The following is a 17,050-nucleotide window of genomic DNA, read 5'->3' as shown; positions in this document are numbered from 1 at the left end:
CATCCAGAGCACACACAAAGGGAACTCCCCCCAACCCAGGACCTAAGCATCTGGGCCTCCCCCTGTATACAAACGCTTCCTTTCTCTGCTCTTGAGATTTTTGTACAATAAAAGTTTAATGACATTTATAAAAAGGCGCCGGGCCAGGCGCAAAGTATCCAATCCACAACTTATTAACATATGTACACAGAGGAAGCCGAGAAGAGCCAATTAAAAATATATATATATATATATATATATATATATATATATATATATATATATATATAGGGAAGGGGTATCCTGTGGGGAGGCAGAAGGCCAGGGTGTTGGTAGGCCAGCCAGGCGGTGTGGTGGCTGTTGCCTGAGCTGGGAGGACAGTGGGCAGGTACGGAGGTCATTGGGTAGATTGGTGTGAGCCAGTAGGTCGCCGCGTGGGTCATTAAGTAGGTAATCATTGGGTAGATGGTATGAGCCAGGAGGTCATTGGGTGGGTTGTTAGGCCTCTAGATAGGTTGTTAGGCCATTGGGTAGATGGTGGGAGCCAAAAGATCATTCAGTGGGTGGGCAGTTTGCGTTAGGCCATTGGGTAGACTCGTATGTGCCAGGAGGTCATCAAGTGGGTTGTTAGGCCACTAAGTAGGTCATTAGACCATTGGGTTGACTGGTGTGAGCCGGGAGATCTTCAGTAGGTGAGTAGGTCATTAGGCCATTGGTAGACTGGTGTGAGCCAGTAGGTCGTTGGCTACGTAGGTCATTAAGCCGTTGGGACAGACTGGTGTGAGCTAGGTAGTCATTCAGCAGATGGACAGTGAGTCTTTAGAATGTTGGTGTGAGCCAGGTCTTTGGGTGGGTTGTTAGGTCACTGGGTAGGTCATTGGGCAGATTGTTGCGTGAAACAGGAGGTAACTGGGTAGGCCACTGCATAGGTCACTGGGTAGACTGTTGTGTGAGCTAGGAGGTTGTTGGGCAGGTGGGATGCTAGGTAGGTTGCTGGGCTGTTGGGTAGACTGTTGTGTATGCTGGGAGGTTGTTGGGCAGTGGGTAGGTTGCTAGGTAGCCCATTAGGCCATTGGGTACGTGGCCACTGGGTTTGCCGGTATTTCACCGAGTAGCTCATCTGGAGAGATCACTTCCTGTCCCCAATGCGCCACAGCACTTTGCTTCCTGTTTCAAATGCGGCACTTCCTGTCCGAAAGGCCACGACACTTCACTTCCTGTCCCAAACATCATGATGCTTTGCTGTCTCGCACATCGTGTCACTTCCTGTCCAAGCCCAACGATATACCTCTTCTTGTCCCAAAAAGGCAATGGCACTTCACTTTGTCTTGAATGCTGCCACTTCCTGTCCCAAAGGCCACAACGCTTTGCTCCCACCTCAAAAGCTGTCATTTCCTGTCCCAAAGGCCACGATGCTTTGCTTCCACCTCAAATGCTGCCACTTCCTGTCCCAAATTGGCTTCTGGTCTCCAATGCTGCATCACTTCCTGTCCCCAGTGCTGCTCCAAAAAGGGGCTACTTCTCTTTTTTTGGACATCCACCACCACCATCCCGAGGGGCAGACGAGGGAATAAGGAATCTTAACGACAAGGATCTTAACAAGCTTTGACCTCCGGAAAATGAGAAACCCCCCCACAAAATGGCATTTTGGGACCAAAATGGGGGAGGGGGGGCAAAAATGGTCAACAGTATTTACAAGCTTTGTCATCCTCACGGGAGGGCGACGGACCCCCAAGCTCCGCCGCCCCCAAACTATGTACAAACCCGAGAGCGATGGTGCGCGTGCAAGCAGGTGTGCAAGCAAGTGTGCGAGCGGGCGTGTGTGTGTTTCTACAAGAAACAGCCAGTCCCGTCTGGAAATATTCACAACTTTCTTCTCCTAAAGAAAAATTAATTCAGCGGCATCTCGGCTGCCAACAAAACCCCACCCCCTTTTGCTCATTTGCATGTTTTTCAATAAGGGGCAGAGCAAAGGGATCCCATTGGGTGTGGGCTGATTGTTTGAAGAGGGCTCGTTAATGGGGGGCCACAAAATGGAGGTGGGCTTGGGAGGGCATTAATGCTAATGAGGGGGTAGGGCCAGGCTGGGAGGGGCAGGGTTTGAGGAGGGGGGGCACATATTAATTAGGTGTTTCCCAGAATGCTTTGCTGCCCTCTCTTCTACACAAGGCCTCTCCTACCCCCTCTAAGCATGAATTTCAGCCTCCCCACACCCCCAAAGCATTCTGGGTGACTGGGGTGAGGGAGGGAAACTGAGGCAGGGCACCACAGAGTGCCCCCCACCTCAAAGAATTCTCGGGTATTTAGTGGAACAGGGAAACTGAGGCAGCCCAAAGTGAGAATGGTTGAGGAAGCCCCCACCACCTCAAAGGACTCTGGGGAATTTGGCTGGAGAGGGAAACCGAGGCAGCCCAGAGTGACAATGGGAGAGATTTCTTTTGAATGAGGAATCCACTCCACCTGACCGACCTCAGAGTATTCTGGGCCACTTGGTGGAGGAGGGGAAAACTGAGGCAGGCTTTGCCAGGGGGGTAGTGGGGGGCAGGCAAATAAATAGGGGCTGGGGCTCAGTTGAGGGTGCCACGACAGTTCTCCATGCCGCACAGGCAGGGGATCTTGTTGTCCTCAATAGGGAACTTGTAGTCATAGGTGATCTCCTCGTTCACCCCGATTGGCTGCTTCGAGTAGATCACGATCTTCTTCTGCGCCTCGATGGTGATCACCTTGGCGTAGCAATTGGGCTGGGGGGGGACACAGGGGGCGGAGTCAGGCACATCCCTGCAGCCCAGGGCAGTGTTCCCTCTAAGCCGGAGGTGTGCATGGGGTCCAGGGGCGGAGCCAGGGCTGACCAATGAGGTGGATAGGGAGGGAAGGGGCTTGGCCACTGCTGTGGGTTGGAGGGGAAGGACTACTGGGTGGAGCTGGGGGGTGGCAACATGGGTGCAGATAGGGCTGGGGATTGGCAGGGTTGGGGAGGCAGTAGGTGGAGCCTGGGCCTGGTGGGTGGAGCGAGGGGAGGCAGTGAGTTCCCGCTGACATGCATAGGGTTGGGAATGCTGGGCAACAGGTATAGAGCCAAGTCAGTGAAGCTAGAGCTCCAGTGAATGACCATGGATGCGCACAGAACTGGGAATGGTGGGCATCAGGGGTATGGCCATGCCTGGGGGTGGAGCTGGGAGCCCAGGGGGTGGAACCAGGGCCCAAAGGGCAGAGCCAGAAGCCCAGTGGACAGAGTTAGAGCCCCCTGACCACAGATGTGCACAAGGTTGGGAATGGTGGGTGCCTACAGGTGTGGGCGAGCTCAGGGGCCCCAGAGGCAGAGTTGGGAGCCCAGGGGGCAGAGCCAGAGCCAAGTGGGAGGAGCCAAAGTCAAATGGGCAGGGACCAGAGCCCCAGTGGGTGACCATAGATGTGCACCAACCTAGGAGCCTTGGGGGAGAGCCAGAAGCCCAGTAGCCCCAGAGACAAGTGGACGGAGCCAGGGGCCCACTGGGCAGAGCCAGAGCCACGTGTGCAGGGACCAGAGCCCCAGTGGATGACAACAGGTGAGCACAAGGCTGTGAATGGTGGGCACCTACAGGTGTGGGCAGGCCCAGGGGTCCTTGGGGCAAAGCTGAGAGCCCAGGAGGTGGAGCCACGGTCCCAGAGGGCAGGCCCAGAGCCAAGTGGGTGGAGCCAGGGCCCTAGTGCGTGAGCACAGATGAACACAAGGTGGGAACGGTGGGCATGTACAGGTGTGGGTGGGTCTGGGGGCAGAGCTGGGAGCCCAGGGGGCAGGACCAGGAGCTCAGGCTTACTGTGCAGCAGTGGTTGATGAAGCGCGCCAGGTTGCCGCACTTGGTGGCATCAATGATGGTGTCATGGTCGACACGGAAGAGGTAGCTACTGCCAATGCCCTGCTGTGCGTAACGCTTCTCCCGCATGTCAGCCACCACCTGGAGGGAAGGGAGGTAGTGAAAGCCCAGGCCGGAGGTGTGGCTGGCTCTGAGCTGGGCCAATGCGTAACAGCTCACCCGGCCTCAAGATGCAGCCAGCTCTGGGACAAAACAGCCACTAGGAATTACTTGTGATGCAGCCAACTCTGGGCTGGGGCAGCCGGGGAACAGCTGTGGGGATGGCTGAGATGCAGCCAGCTCTGGAGTGAGGGGCATCTGGGAACAGCGACATGCAGTGTCTGTTACAGCTAGGATGCAACTGGCTCTCAGGCAGAGCAGCTAAGAATCAGCCACATAGAACAGCTGAGATGCAGCTGGCTCTGGGGCAAAGCATCTGGAAACCAGCCACATAGAACAGCCATGGTGAGAGCTAGGATATGGCTGGTTCTGAGGTGGAACAGCTGGGAATCAGCCACACAGAACAGCTGCAGACGGCTAGGATGCAGCTGGCTCTGGCACAGAGTGGCTCCTCACCTGGCGGATGTTCTGCCCCACATACTCGATGACCATCTCGTCAGCGGCGATGGGCTCCATGGCGAACAGCCCCCACTCATGGATGCGGCTTCGCCCAAACCGCAATCTCTTCTTGCGGAACTGGGAAGGAGGACAGGGGGAACTGGTCAGACTGGGAGGCACTGGGCTGGGAGCGGTACCCAGCCCCACACTCCCATCCTCACCACGCACCTTGAGCTGGTTGAGCTTCAGCAGGTCACTATCCAGCAGGGCTGCAGAGCCAATGGCGCTTAGCAGGCGCCGCTGCTCTGAGCGCCGCTCCGACAGGATGCGGTTGGTGCCCTGCAGGGAAGGGTAGATGGGGGGGGGTTAGTGCGGAGAGGCGCGAAACTCTGGGGTGAAATAGCCACATATAACACAAGGGTGAGGTGCAGCCAACTCTGGGGTGGGGAATGGCTGAGTGTAGCACCATATGGGGGGGGGTCCACTCAGCTCTGGAGTGGGGTGGGTAGGCAACAGCCCAGTATAACACCATATGGGGGGGGGGCCTGGAGATGCATCCAGCTTTGGGGAATGGCTGAGAATAACACTCTTTGGGGCTGTGGGACAGGGGTGCACCTGGCTCTGGGGTGGGGGGTCTGGGAAATGGCTGAGTATAAAGTCCCATGGGAAGGGGGACAGGTGGAGAATGGCCAAGTATAATACCCTATGTGGCAGCGGGTAGAGATGTGGTCAGCTCTGGAGCAGAGCGGCCAAGTATTACACCATACAGGGAAAGTGGGGATATGCCCAGCTCTGAGGAATGGAAGATAAGGCCATATAAAGACAGCAGGGATGCATCCAGCTCTGGGGTGCAACAGCTGAGTATAACAGCGTATAGGGAGTGCTGAGAAGCACCCAGCTGTGGGGCAGAGTGGCTGAGTATAACACCATATAGGGAGGGCGAAGATATGCCCAGCTCTGGGGACCAGTTAAGTATAACACTACCCAGAGAAAGCAAAGATGCACTCAGCTCCAGGGAATGGCAGAGTGTAACACAATAAATGGAAAGCAGGGATGCACCCAACTTTTGGGGTGGAGCAGGTGAATATAACACCATATAGGGAGGGCGGAGATGTACCCATCTCTGGGGAATGGCAAAATATACCACCACACAGGTAAGGCAGGAATGCACCCAGCTCTGGGAAATGGCCAAGTGTGACACCACAGGAAGGCAAGGACGTGCCCAGCTCTGAGGCACAACAATAAATAGAACACCATGTACGGAAGGCAGGATTGTGTCCAGCTCTGGGGAACGGCCAAATATAATCCCACATAGGGAAAGCAGCAACGCACCCAGCTCTGGGGTGGAACATAACTTCGGGGAGCAAGCACACCTGGGTGTCGGGGGCATCGGGCTCACGGGCAGTGGCAGGGCACAGGTCCAGGTACCGGTCCTTCTCCTTCTTGCTGATTGGGTAGTAGCCCTCGCTGCGGGCACAGCCTGTCTGGTGCTCCCGCACCTCGGGCCAGCGCCGCTTCCGTTTGGGCACCACCGTGTTGGTGAGTGAGGCAGGGGTCAAGGAAAAACAGCTTGGGGGGTGAGGTTGGCTCGGGGGGGTGGGAATGAGCAGCCAAGTAGAATAACCCACCCCCATACAAGCCAGATTTGGGGGACTTAGTGCTGAGATGCAGCTGGCTCTGGGGTGGACAATGTGGGCGATGGTGCAGTGTAACACCCTGGCTTGCAGTCTCTTGAGCTAGCCAGGGGCCCTGGACATAGCCAGCTCTGGGGTAGGGCGGCCAGAGAATGGTCATGTATAACACCACGTATAGGGCCAAGATATGCCTAGCTCTGGGGAGCAGCTGTATATAACGCTGTCTAATGATACCATATATAGGGCTAAAATGCACCCAGCTCTGGGGAAGGATATTGGTGTGGGGCACCCAGTGGGTGTCATTGAGCCAGTCAGTGGCGCGATCAGCCTGCAGCAGCTGCTCGTAGGTGCGCCGCAGGTACTGGGCATCCTCCAGGTCCAGCCCGGCATTCCAGATGTCATACAGGATGGTCATCTGCTCAAACTCGCTACGGGGCTCGAAGGTGGGTGGGGCCACAGCAGGGGGCAGAGCAGGGGGTGGGGCATGAGAGCGCAGGGTGCGGCGCCGCGTGGCCCCTGCATCCTCCTCGCTGCTGCTGCTGCTCCCGCCACTGCTGCTGCCACTGTCCTCGTCCTCATCCTCCTCCTCATCGCTGTCCGAGATGGCGCCCTCATCCAAGATGGCCACTGTGGTTTCACCCACCACCTCCTCGGGGGCCTCGAGGATCTCGTGGCCGCCACAGAGCTCGGGTGGCAGCAGGTCACCAGGCGTTGGGGCCTCAGGCAGGGGCGGGGCCCGCTTGGATGGGGGCGGGGCCCGCAAGGCCAAGGCGTAGTTGTGCTCAAGCAGGATGCTGTGGGGTGGGGCTGGGGGGCGGGGCCAAGCACTAAGGGGCGCAGCCTGCTCCTCTGCCTCGTCTGAGGTGTCGGTGTCTGAGCTGGCGGGTAAGGTGAGGGCCAGATTGGCCAGCACCGCCAGGTCCCCGCCTCCTTCACCTTGATTAGCCAGCTCCAGCAGGGAGGTGGCACCCAGGCGCTCGCGGAAACGGAGCCTGTCCTCTGGGGGGCGGGGCCGAGGCGGTGGCAGAGCTGGGGGGCGCCGCCGGAGCCCCGCCTCCACCCCACCTTTCACCAATGAGGCATGGTCAGCCGGCAGGTTGGTGATGGTCTGGGGTGGTGGGGCCGGCTCGCGGCGCCGGGGTGGGGCTGGTGGTCGGGCAGGGGGCGGGGCTAAGGGCACTTGGGGTGGGGCTGGGAAGGCAGGCAGCCGGGGAGGTGACGATGACGATAGGGGTGGGGGCGGGGCCTCTGCCTCCTCACTGCATGAGACCGTTTTCCGGCGCTTCTTGGGCGGTGGCAGGAGGGGGATGGGCGAGGAGGGGCGGGGCCCAGGTGGTAGCTCAGGAGGCAGCTCTTTGAGGGTCGGGGCTGGGGTAGCACCCAGCGGCTCCTCCTCCGTGCCTGGCCCTGTGGGAAGGGGGGAAATTGGGGCATCAGCTGGAGGCAGGAGGGGGTTCAGCACCAAAATGTGCCCTGCTCAGGGGTTGGAATGGCTGCATATAACACCCTGCTAGGAGAGCTAAGATGCGCCCAGATCTGGGGTGGAGGAGGGGAATGGCTGCATATAACAGCATAGAGACACCCTGTTTTGCCCTAAGATGCGGCCAGCTCTGGGTGGGAACGGCCGCACAGAACAACCTGCTAGAGGGGTGTGATGCACCCGGCTCTAGGGTGAATGCTACCCCTTCCCCCCACCCTGATGACATACCGGCCTCAGGCGGGTGGTCCTTGGGAGGCGGTGGTGGCGGCAGTAGCTCGGGGGCCAGTGCAGGGGGGCAGGGGGCTGGTGTGGCCTCATCACCTGTGTCCCCGGGGCTCTCGTCCCCGGCACTGGAGGAGGAGGAGGACGAGGATGAGGAGCTGGTATCCGAGTCCGAGGTGCTGGTGCTATTCTCATCCGACTCCTCGTACAGCGAGTATTTGGAGGAGTCTTCGCTGGCCGCCTCATCTAGGGACAGAGGCAGAGAGTCAGGGGTGGCTGGCTCTGGGGTGGGGATGGCCACATAAAATGCCACACAAGGACAGCCAACATGCAGCCAGCTCTGGGGTGAGGCATGGCTAACATGAGGTTGAGATGCAGCCTGCTCCAAGGTGAAACAGCCACATATAATGTGAGACTGAGAAGCAGCCACCTCTGGGGTGCGGCATGGCCACATATAACACAAGTTAAGATGCAGCCAGCTCTGGGGTGGGAATGGACACTCATAACATGAACTGCAGGCAGCTCTGGGGTGCAGCAGGGCTGTACCGGAAAAACAGAATACCACCCCTGCTGAGGCTCTTACCATCCGACGACTCCTTGTCGCTGCGCCCAGCATCTTCCTCCTCAGCTTGTGGCACCTCCTCCTCCTCCTCCTCTGCCTCGTCATCCTCCTCCTCCTGGGAGAGGAGCGGGGGTAAGTCAAGGCACAAATCACCCAGGGGTGGGGCTCGGCAGGAAGTGGGACACCAACCTTCTCAGTGGACGAGTCCTCGGAGGCTTCCTCACCCTCGCTGTCCAGGCAGAACAGCTTGCGGCGCTTCCCAGGGCCCTTCACCCACTCCTCGTCTCGCTTTGGGGCCTTGGCACTCCCTGGGCCTTCCTTGTCTGGGAGTGGAAGGGGGGATGAGAACTCAGACATGCCCTGCCCACCCCCCCAGGAGACCCCAGCATCCAGGCCAGCTCACCGTCATCATCGTCCTCGGCTGGCGTGGAGGGCCGCGGGCGTTTCTCTTCGCTGTTCTCCGAGATCTCCGAGGGCTCTTTCCTCTTTACCTGCAGTGGGGGAGGAGGGGTGAGGGCAGGCGGCCCCTCTCCTACAGCGACAGACCCACCCCCCAGTCTCAACCCTGGGCCAGGATCGGGGCCTTTTGGGGAACTGAGACCCTGGCACGGAGATGCAGCCAGCTTTGGGTGGGACAGCTAGGTAACAGGTGCATGTAACACTCCATAATCAGGATGGGATGTGGCCAGATCTGGGGTAGAACAACTGAGCTACAGCTGCATATAATGCTGTGTAGGGAGATGGAGATTCAGCCAGCTCTGGGGTGGAGCAACTAGGTAGCAGCTCCATAGAACACTATATAGGGCCAGGATGAGGCCAGCTCTAGGGGGTATCAGCTGAAGTACAGCCATACATAACCCTGCATAGGGAGCGCTGAGATGCATCTCAATCTCTGGGATGGGGTGATTAAATAACCAGCAGCACAGAAAACCGTATAGGGAGGCTGGGATGCAGCCGGCTCTGGGGTGGGGAACAGCTACACATAACACTGCATGGGGATGGCCAAGATGCAGCTAGCACTGGGGCAGAAGAACGGAGGAACAGCTGTATATAACGCTGTGGGCAGAGCTGAGATGTGGCTGGCTCTGGGTGGGGAACAGCTGCACACAAAACAGCCTGGAAAAGGCCAGCATGCGGCTGGTTCTCAGGTGGAACAGTGTCATACAACACAACCTGGACAAAAGTCAAGATGCACTGGGGCAGAAAAGCTGCCCATAATGGGCAGGTACCTTGAAGGAGGGCAGGCGCAGGGCACCGCGCAGGCCAGCCCCAAACCCAAAGGCCTCGATGCCCACGGTACCACCACTCTTGGCCCAGTCGACGAGGGACAGCAGCCCTGGCTCACGCAGCTTGGCCTTCTCCTTCTCCTCCTCCTTGGCCGCCTGCTTGGCCGCTGTCTGGAAGGGCTGAGGGAGGGGAGGGACATCACTATGGGACACAGGCATCTAGGCCCCCCACTCCCTAGCCCCAAACCCCAGTGCCCAGGCTCCCATTCCCTGAGACCCCAGGCACCCTGGCTGCAATCTCCCCCACCGATGCCAGCCTAGAAGCTGGGTATCCGAGGTGCACTCCCCACAAGCTGGGAACCCAGGCCTCCAGTGCAGCCTCACCTTGGCCTTCTGCTCCTTGCGCTCCCACCACTTGTCAAAGGTGCTGAAGGCCACATTCTCCACCATCTTGCGGTTGAGGTCGCGCTGCATGGTGCTCTTCATCTCCTGAATGAGGGCAGCCAGCACACTCTCCACCGTGGCGGCATGGGGGGCACGGGGGGCAGCCCCCCAGGCGGGTGGTGCAGGCGGTGGTGTGGGCTCTGTGCCTGGTGGGCACTCATCACCCAGCTCAGCCGCTGCAAAGTTGTAGTGCCGCCCAGTGCCACTGTAGGCTGGGGTGTAGCAGGCGGTGTCCCAGGCACTGGGCCAGACAGGCGCAGGGGCTGCCTCCGCCTCGTAGGGCGCCTTGGCCTGACGCAGCTGGCGCAGGCGGCTCAGTACATGAGTCTGCATCTGGAAGGACATGGGCACGCCGCCCCACTGCGCCCCCAGCCGGCTCATCAGCTCCAGGGAGTTGGCGTAGTCATAGCCACCCGCGTAGTCCGCCACTCCATAGTCAGCATCGGTGCCTGCTAAATGGGGCAGGGACACGGACATGAGGGGTTGTAGGGGGTAACTGGGAGGTGGCGGGGGTGGCTCCGGGGGCCGGGGGGCACCAAAGGCCGGGATGCCCAGGGGCACATGTGCCAGGCCAGGGAATGGCGGGTCCAGGGTGGCAGGTGCCGTGTCCTCCGCCTCATCCTCTGAGATCTCCATGTCCTCGCCTGATGAGTGCGGTGAGGCCTGGCAAGAGAGGTGCCCCGTTAGGAATCTAGATGCTCAGGCTCCCGCCACCCCACACAAAGAACCCAGGTATCCTCACCCCATCCTGCCCGTTGGCCTTGGGTGAGTCTCCGGGCCCATCAGGCGCCACATCTTCGAAGCTGCTGGGGGGGGGGAGGGGGCGGTGTGCAGGGCCCATGAGGCTCAGGTGCCGCCGCCGTGCTGGGCAGGGCACCCCCTGCTGCTGCCACCACCGTGCCCGCTGCCACTGCCACTGCCCCCTCCTCATCCTCAGCATCGCAGGCCAAGAAGGAGAATTTGGAACGCTGTTCCTTGAGCAGCGCCTCAATGCGCGAGTCCAGGCTGCTGTGCTGGGCGAAGGGCACACTTTCGGGTGTGGCCTCAGGCGCTGGCGAGCCTGGGCGGGCTGGTGAGACAGTGGGAGGCTCCTCAGCCCCCGGTGGAGGTGGGGGTGGCGGTGGTGGGGGCGGTGGTGGCTCCTCGGTGCTCTCGGGTGGCACCACGTAGCTCTCCGCTGCTGCCCCCAGCAAGCGGTAGTCCTGGTCACCCGGGTGCGGCTCAGGGGGCAGCGGGGCGCTATAGGTGGAGTAGTAGTGGCTATTGGGATAGGATGCGGTGGAAGAAGATGAGGATGAGGACGAGGAAGAGGATGAGGACGATGACGGTGGCGGGGGTGGTGGTGGTGGTGGCACCGGGTCTTCCCGCGGGGGACGGGCGTGGGCGCGGTGGGGCTGATACCGCCCGGTGCCTGCCCCATAGGCCACGTAGGCCTCATTGCCGGCACGGTACTGTGAGGAGGAGGAGGAAGAGGAGGAGGATGAGGGGGTGGAGGAGGAGGAAGACGAAGAGTAGTGGCGCCGGGAGTAGGAGTCCGAGTAGCTGTTGTCGTGGCGACGCGGCTTGTAGGTGGTCGCCTCCTGGTGGTAGCTGGAGTAGCCGGGGGTACCTTGCCTAGGGGTGCAGGGACAGGAGAGAGAGTGCGGTTAGGGAGTAGGGATGCGGCCAACTCTGGGGAGAGGCGGCACATAACACTGTAGGATGATGCTACACTTAGTCCCGAGATGTGTCCAACTCTGCGGCACATCAGCCAAGGAGCAGACGTATTGCATAACACCAATTTGCACCAAAATGTGGTCAGCTTGAGTACAGCAGTGAGGAAAGTGCCCCGTGGAACACCCCGCTGGGGGGGTCAGGTACCTGCTGGAGTAGGCAGAGTCCTGGGAGTAGGGTGTGCCCCCGCGAGGCGTGTAGGGGGTCCCCTGGGATGACTGTGGTGTGTACTGGCCGTAGGATGAGGGCGTGTCCTGGCGCCCGCTGGAGTATGGGGTGTCCTGGGAGCACGGGGTGCCATTGCCAGGTGTTGACGCCAGGGCGTTGCCAGGATATGAGTTGTCCATGGACTGGCGCCTCCGGGACTCCGGCTGCAGGGGGAAAGAGAGGGCTGGAACCCGATGTGGCTGCTTCTGGGGAATGGCCACATGTAGCAGGGAGCATGAGATGCAGCCGCCTCTGGGGAGAGAGAGCTGGGAATTGGCCACATATAACATCTTGCACTATTTGGCGATGTGTCCACTTCTGGGGAGGGAGAGCTAGGGAATGGCCATATGTAACACCTCACTATGTGAAGGGATGCAGCCACCTCTGGGGAGAGAAAGCTAGGGAATGGCCACATAACGCCTTGTTGCAGAGTGGGATGCAGTCATTTCTGGGGAGGGAAAGCTTGGGAACCGGCCACGTGTAACAGCTCATCCTATACTGGGATGCAGCCACCTCTGGGGAGGGACAGCTGGGGAACCAGCCACACATAACACCTTACCCTATGCTGGATGTGGCCACCTCTGGGTGATAGAAACCTGGGGAACATCCACACCTAACGCCTCCCCCTATGCTGGGATATGGCCACCTCCAGGGAGGGAAAGCTGTGGGCAAGGGGCAGCATACCGTGTCAGCTGGGGTGCCAGCACCCAGAAACTTCTCACTGAGGGCCTTGCCGCCTGTAGGCACGGTCTGTGGGGTGTAGGCCCCGTTCACAATCAGTTCGTAGTACTTCATGCGCTGTTGGCCTGCAGGGGGCAAGGGGAGCACCTCAGGGCCTGGCCATATGCCCTTTTCTGGGATGGAGCGCTGCCTGGTGGGCGAGGGGGACGCAGCTGCAGGCAGGCCCTAACCCACTGCTCTGCTCCCCACGGCACTGGCAAGACAGATCGCAAGTCACCTGAGCCCCAGAAGAACCCAGGTGTCCGGGCTCCCACCCCCTCTGCTCTCACCCCAAGCCTGGAAAAGTGAGGCTGGACACCTGGGTCCCAAAACCCAGGGGCAGGGGGCAAGGAGGGGGTCAGACACCGAGCTCCACAGGACCATGGGAGTGGATGCCAGGGTCCCCGTTTCCCATAGGACACTAGAGTACCCAAGACCCTGAGGCCAGACACCTGGGTTCCATGTCCCAGAACCTCGTCATGGGGGTCACGGAGCAAGGGAAGTGTAGGACACCAGGGTCCCCACACCTTCGAGCCTGGGCACGGGTAGGACACCAGGGTCCCCACATCCTGAAGAATGGGCATGAGGGTCCTGAAGCAAGGCAGGGGTAGGACACCGAGGGCCCTGCACCCCCAACCAGGCATGGGGAGGACACCAGGGTCCCCACGGCCCCAAGACCAGGCACAAGGGTCTTAGAGCAAAGCAGGGGTAGGACACCAAGGTCCCCATGCCCCTGAGGCCAGGTATAGGTATGACCCCATGGTTCCCATGCCCCCTGGGCACAGGGATCCTGGAGCAAGGCAGGGGTAGAACACCAAAGTCCCTACACCCCCAAGACTGGGCATGGGTATGGCACCATGGTCCCCACACCCCGAGACTGGGTACAGGTAGGGCACTAGGGTCTCCATGCCCTCAAGGCTGGGCACAGGGCTCCTCGAGCAGGGCAGGGGTAGGATATTGGGGTCCCCACACCTTTTAGCCAGGGCAGGGAAGCCATGGTGCCAGGTGGGGGCAGGCAGGCAGGTACCTTTGATGTCGAGCTGGGCGTGGACGAGATTGCCCATTACAGAGGTGTTGTGCAGGTTCTTGACAGTGTCCTTGGCGCCGCGCGTGCTAGCAAAGAGCACCTTGGCCAGGCCCAGGTGCTTGCGGGTCTTGGGGTGGTAGAGGATCTCGATCTCTTCCACCTCACCGTACTTGCGGCACATCTCAGCTAGGAAGGGCTCCTTGATGTTGTCATTGAGGCGGGCAAAGGTCACCTCCTTCAGCGGGATCTGCCCCACGTAGAACTCATCCAGCTGCAGGCATGGGGCGGCATTACATTTGGCCAACTTTGCCTCCCCAGAGCTGGCTGCATCCCAGGGAGCCCCCCTGGGGATGCCGACAGCGGAGGTTACGCTTCCTTGCTCTACCCTGCATTAAGGAGGGCTGGGAGGTAAGCAGTGATTGGCAGGGGGGATGGGGTGGACGACGACTCACCTTGAACTTGGGCACAGGCAGAGAGAGGTCACGGTGCTTGGCCCAGATGCGGCGGTGCCGGGGGTCCCGCACCTCGTCCACGGGGGCATACCGCGCATCCTGGGGGGGACAACAGTTAGCAGTCAGGTTCAGGGCTCCCTTGGCCTCAAGTGGGGAGGAGAGGAACGATCCGGAACTCAGAAGCCTGGGTTCTGGCTCCCAACCCCCACCACCCCAGAGAACCCAGACATCCAGGCTCCCAGCTCCCCCTACTCCCACCCCCCTCCCAGAACTTCCCACTCCCCCAGACCTGATAAAATTGGGGGGGGGGGTTAGAATCCCAGAGACCCCTCCTTGAACAGGAGCATTAATTGCATCCCCCCCACAAGGCAGACTCACGGGGGCGCTGAAGTGGACACCATCATAACGGTAGATCTTCTGGGGTGCGCGGCGCAGCGCGGGGTCCACCAGCAGCTTGTAGCTGCGCCACGGGACGTTGGGGGCTCTCGGGAAGTCACCCCCGCTCTCCTGGTCCATTCTGACTCATTTACTCTGTGGGGGGCAGAGGAGGGTGGTTATGCCCCTGGGGGGGTAAATGCCATGCAGGGGTAGGGGATAAATGCCCCATGGGCAAATGGGCAGATGCCCCCTGCTGGAGGGGCTGAGCAAGGATTGCACATATACACCCACAGAACTCAGGTGTCTAGGGCACTCACAAATGCATACACACACATGCGTGCACAAAACCCAGGCATGCAGGGCACTTGCACACACGTGGGCAGAGCCCAGATGTGCAGTAAACTCACACGCGCAAAACCCAGGCATGCGGGGCACTCACACACATATGTGCAGAACTCAGGCGTGCAGGGCACTCGCACATGAACGGCTACATGCAGGACCTAGGTGTCCGAGACACTTGCACGCACGGAGAACGCAGGCATCCCTGCTCTACCCCACAGTCCGCACGCGCATGCAGAACCCAGGCATCCGGGACACATGCAGCCCTAACCTCCTGGGGCAGGCCCAGCGGCTGGCCTTGTCCCCCTGCCTGGCCCACAGTACCCAGGTGCCTGACGGGCACCCACACACGCACCTGCTGGAGTGCTGGGAGCGTGCGGAGGCAGTGGGCGCTCAATCCATGCCGTGCCCGGTGCCCCGAGGCCTGTGAGGGAGAGGAGGGTGAGGGCGTGGACAGCAGTAGGGGGGGAACCCGGAGACCTGGATCAGAGGGAGGGGTGTGCCCAAACCTCCTTGCCCCTAGGAACCGCCTTTTCTCCCCAGAACCCCCCTCCCATGCACGCTAGACCCCCTTCCTTCTCAGAAGCCCCTCCCCACTCCACCCATCCCAGGACCCCCCTTTCTCTATACAACCCCTTTCATGGCTCCCCTCACACCCGCCCTGCTGCACGGAGCCCCCTTTTCTGCTCAGAACTCCCCCCAGCCCCCAGGACACCCCTTTTCTTTTCAGAAACCACCTCCTCATCCTAACTACCCCTGGGACTCCCCTCAGCAACCCCCTCAGACCCCAAAGCCCCCTCTTTGCAACACCCTGCCCCCCCAAATTTCTCCTCTGAAGCCCCCCCACTTCCTACCAGCCCACAGGACCCCCCCCTTATCACCCCCACTTCTCGCATCAACCTCCCCACCCCTGGGCCCCCCTTTCCCCTTCAACACCCTGCTTTTCACCTCAGATCCCCCCACTATCCCCCTCAGCAACTCCAGCAGACCCCAAATCCCCTTGTCTCCCCAAAACCCCCCCGGACCACTACTACAGCCCCCTGCCCCCCCCCTTCATCGCTCAGAAACCCCCTCCTCACCCCCCCCCCACTACCCTCTTGGGCCCCAGTTTCTCCCCAACACCCCGCCCCCCATTTCCCCCTCTGCCCTCCCCCCAGGAGCCCCCTCTCCCACAGCCCCGCCTCTTCCCCCACTCAGCCCCGCCCCGCCGCGCGGCCGTTAACGGCCACCTTGGCCCCGCCCCCTCCCGCCAACGGCCGTTCGAACGCCGGCTCCCCGCCCCCCACTCACCTCGCTCCCCGCGCGCGGCTGCCCCCCTCCCTTCCGCGCAGGCGCACGAGGGGGGCAGGAGGGGGGCGGGGGGCGGGGCGGGAGGGGGGCACTGCCAGCCCCGCTGTCCTCCGCGGCCGCCGGAGACAGGGGGAGGGGGGAGGAGAGGAGCGGGTGGGCGGGGCCCCGCGCCGGACGTCTCGCGCGCGCCCGGCAAGCTCTCGCGAGATCGTCCGACACACAAGTACACACGCTCCTTCTAGATGTGCGACACTTTCGACACGGCGTTAAAAAATAAAATAAAATAAAAAAAATAAAAATAAATCCACATTCCAGCGCAAACGACAAGGTCTTTTTCGTTGTTTATTTGTGTATGTATTTATTTACTCCCCGACTCTCCCAGGGTGGCCCTAGGGTGGGGCGAATCGGCGCCAGCGAATCAGCAGGGGAAGGGGAGTGTCCGCCTCCACGCTTTCGTTGTCCGCCCCTTCCGGCTATTTCGTCACACCTCGAATCTCCAGTTAATAGCTAATTATTCATTTTAATTATCCGATGCTAATTTAGGCCCTATTTCGCCCCGCTTCTTATGGCGCCGGAGTGAATCTGCAGCGGCCAACCCGCAGCTAGCGCCCGACCCCGATGGGGGGTTGTGAGTGACAGGGATGGGGATGGTTGGATATTTGCCTCCGCACTTTCGTCACCCACCCTCCCGCTTATTCCGTACCCCCCCGCCCCAATAAATCGTTAATTATTTATTCTAATTAATTAACGCTATTTCCGCCCGATTTCGACCCCCACCCACGAGGGAGAGCGAATCTGAAGCGGCTAACCTGGAGTTAGCGCCCGACCACAGATAGGCTGGGCTGCTTGGAAGGAGGGAGTTAAACTGGGGTGGAACTGAGGGGGCTGTTGGTCGCACTTTCGCCACGTCCTCGCCTCGCTCTCTATTTACATACAAGCAAATAAACTATGACGTCCAACCCAAATAAAGCTGAGATAGGCCCAAA

The 17,050-nt window shown here is 60.3% G+C and overlaps 1 protein-coding gene across 1 annotated transcript; it reads right to left on the bottom strand.

Annotated features, from left to right (window-relative positions):
* Window positions 1–1,545: 1,545 nt before the first annotated feature.
* On the bottom strand, window positions 1,546–16,218 carry SETD1A (SET domain containing 1A, histone lysine methyltransferase). Its single transcript, XM_090054578.1, is given in 21 exon segments — window positions 1,546–2,720; window positions 3,777–3,914; window positions 4,389–4,508; window positions 4,599–4,709; window positions 5,744–5,913; window positions 6,281–7,411; window positions 7,713–7,952; window positions 8,290–8,383; window positions 8,458–8,591; window positions 8,672–8,759; window positions 9,498–9,674; window positions 9,879–10,601; window positions 10,681–10,758; window positions 10,760–11,552; window positions 11,799–12,022; window positions 12,543–12,664; window positions 13,606–13,876; window positions 14,058–14,156; window positions 14,436–14,588; window positions 15,130–15,198; window positions 16,065–16,218. Coding segments are annotated over 19 exon segments (5,025 nt in total). The 5' UTR covers window positions 14,574–14,588; window positions 15,130–15,198; window positions 16,065–16,218; the 3' UTR covers window positions 1,546–2,546.
* Between the last annotated feature and the right edge of the window lie 832 nt (window positions 16,219–17,050).

The sequence above is a fragment of the Crocodylus siamensis genome, chromosome 6 (assembly GCF_052110815.1).
Source record: "Crocodylus siamensis isolate JL-2025a chromosome 6, ASM5211081v1, whole genome shotgun sequence".
Lineage (NCBI taxonomy): Eukaryota > Metazoa > Chordata > Crocodylia > Crocodylidae > Crocodylus > Crocodylus siamensis.
The sequence above is the reverse complement of the archived record's forward strand: the minus strand, read 5'-3'. Positions and strand labels throughout refer to the sequence as shown.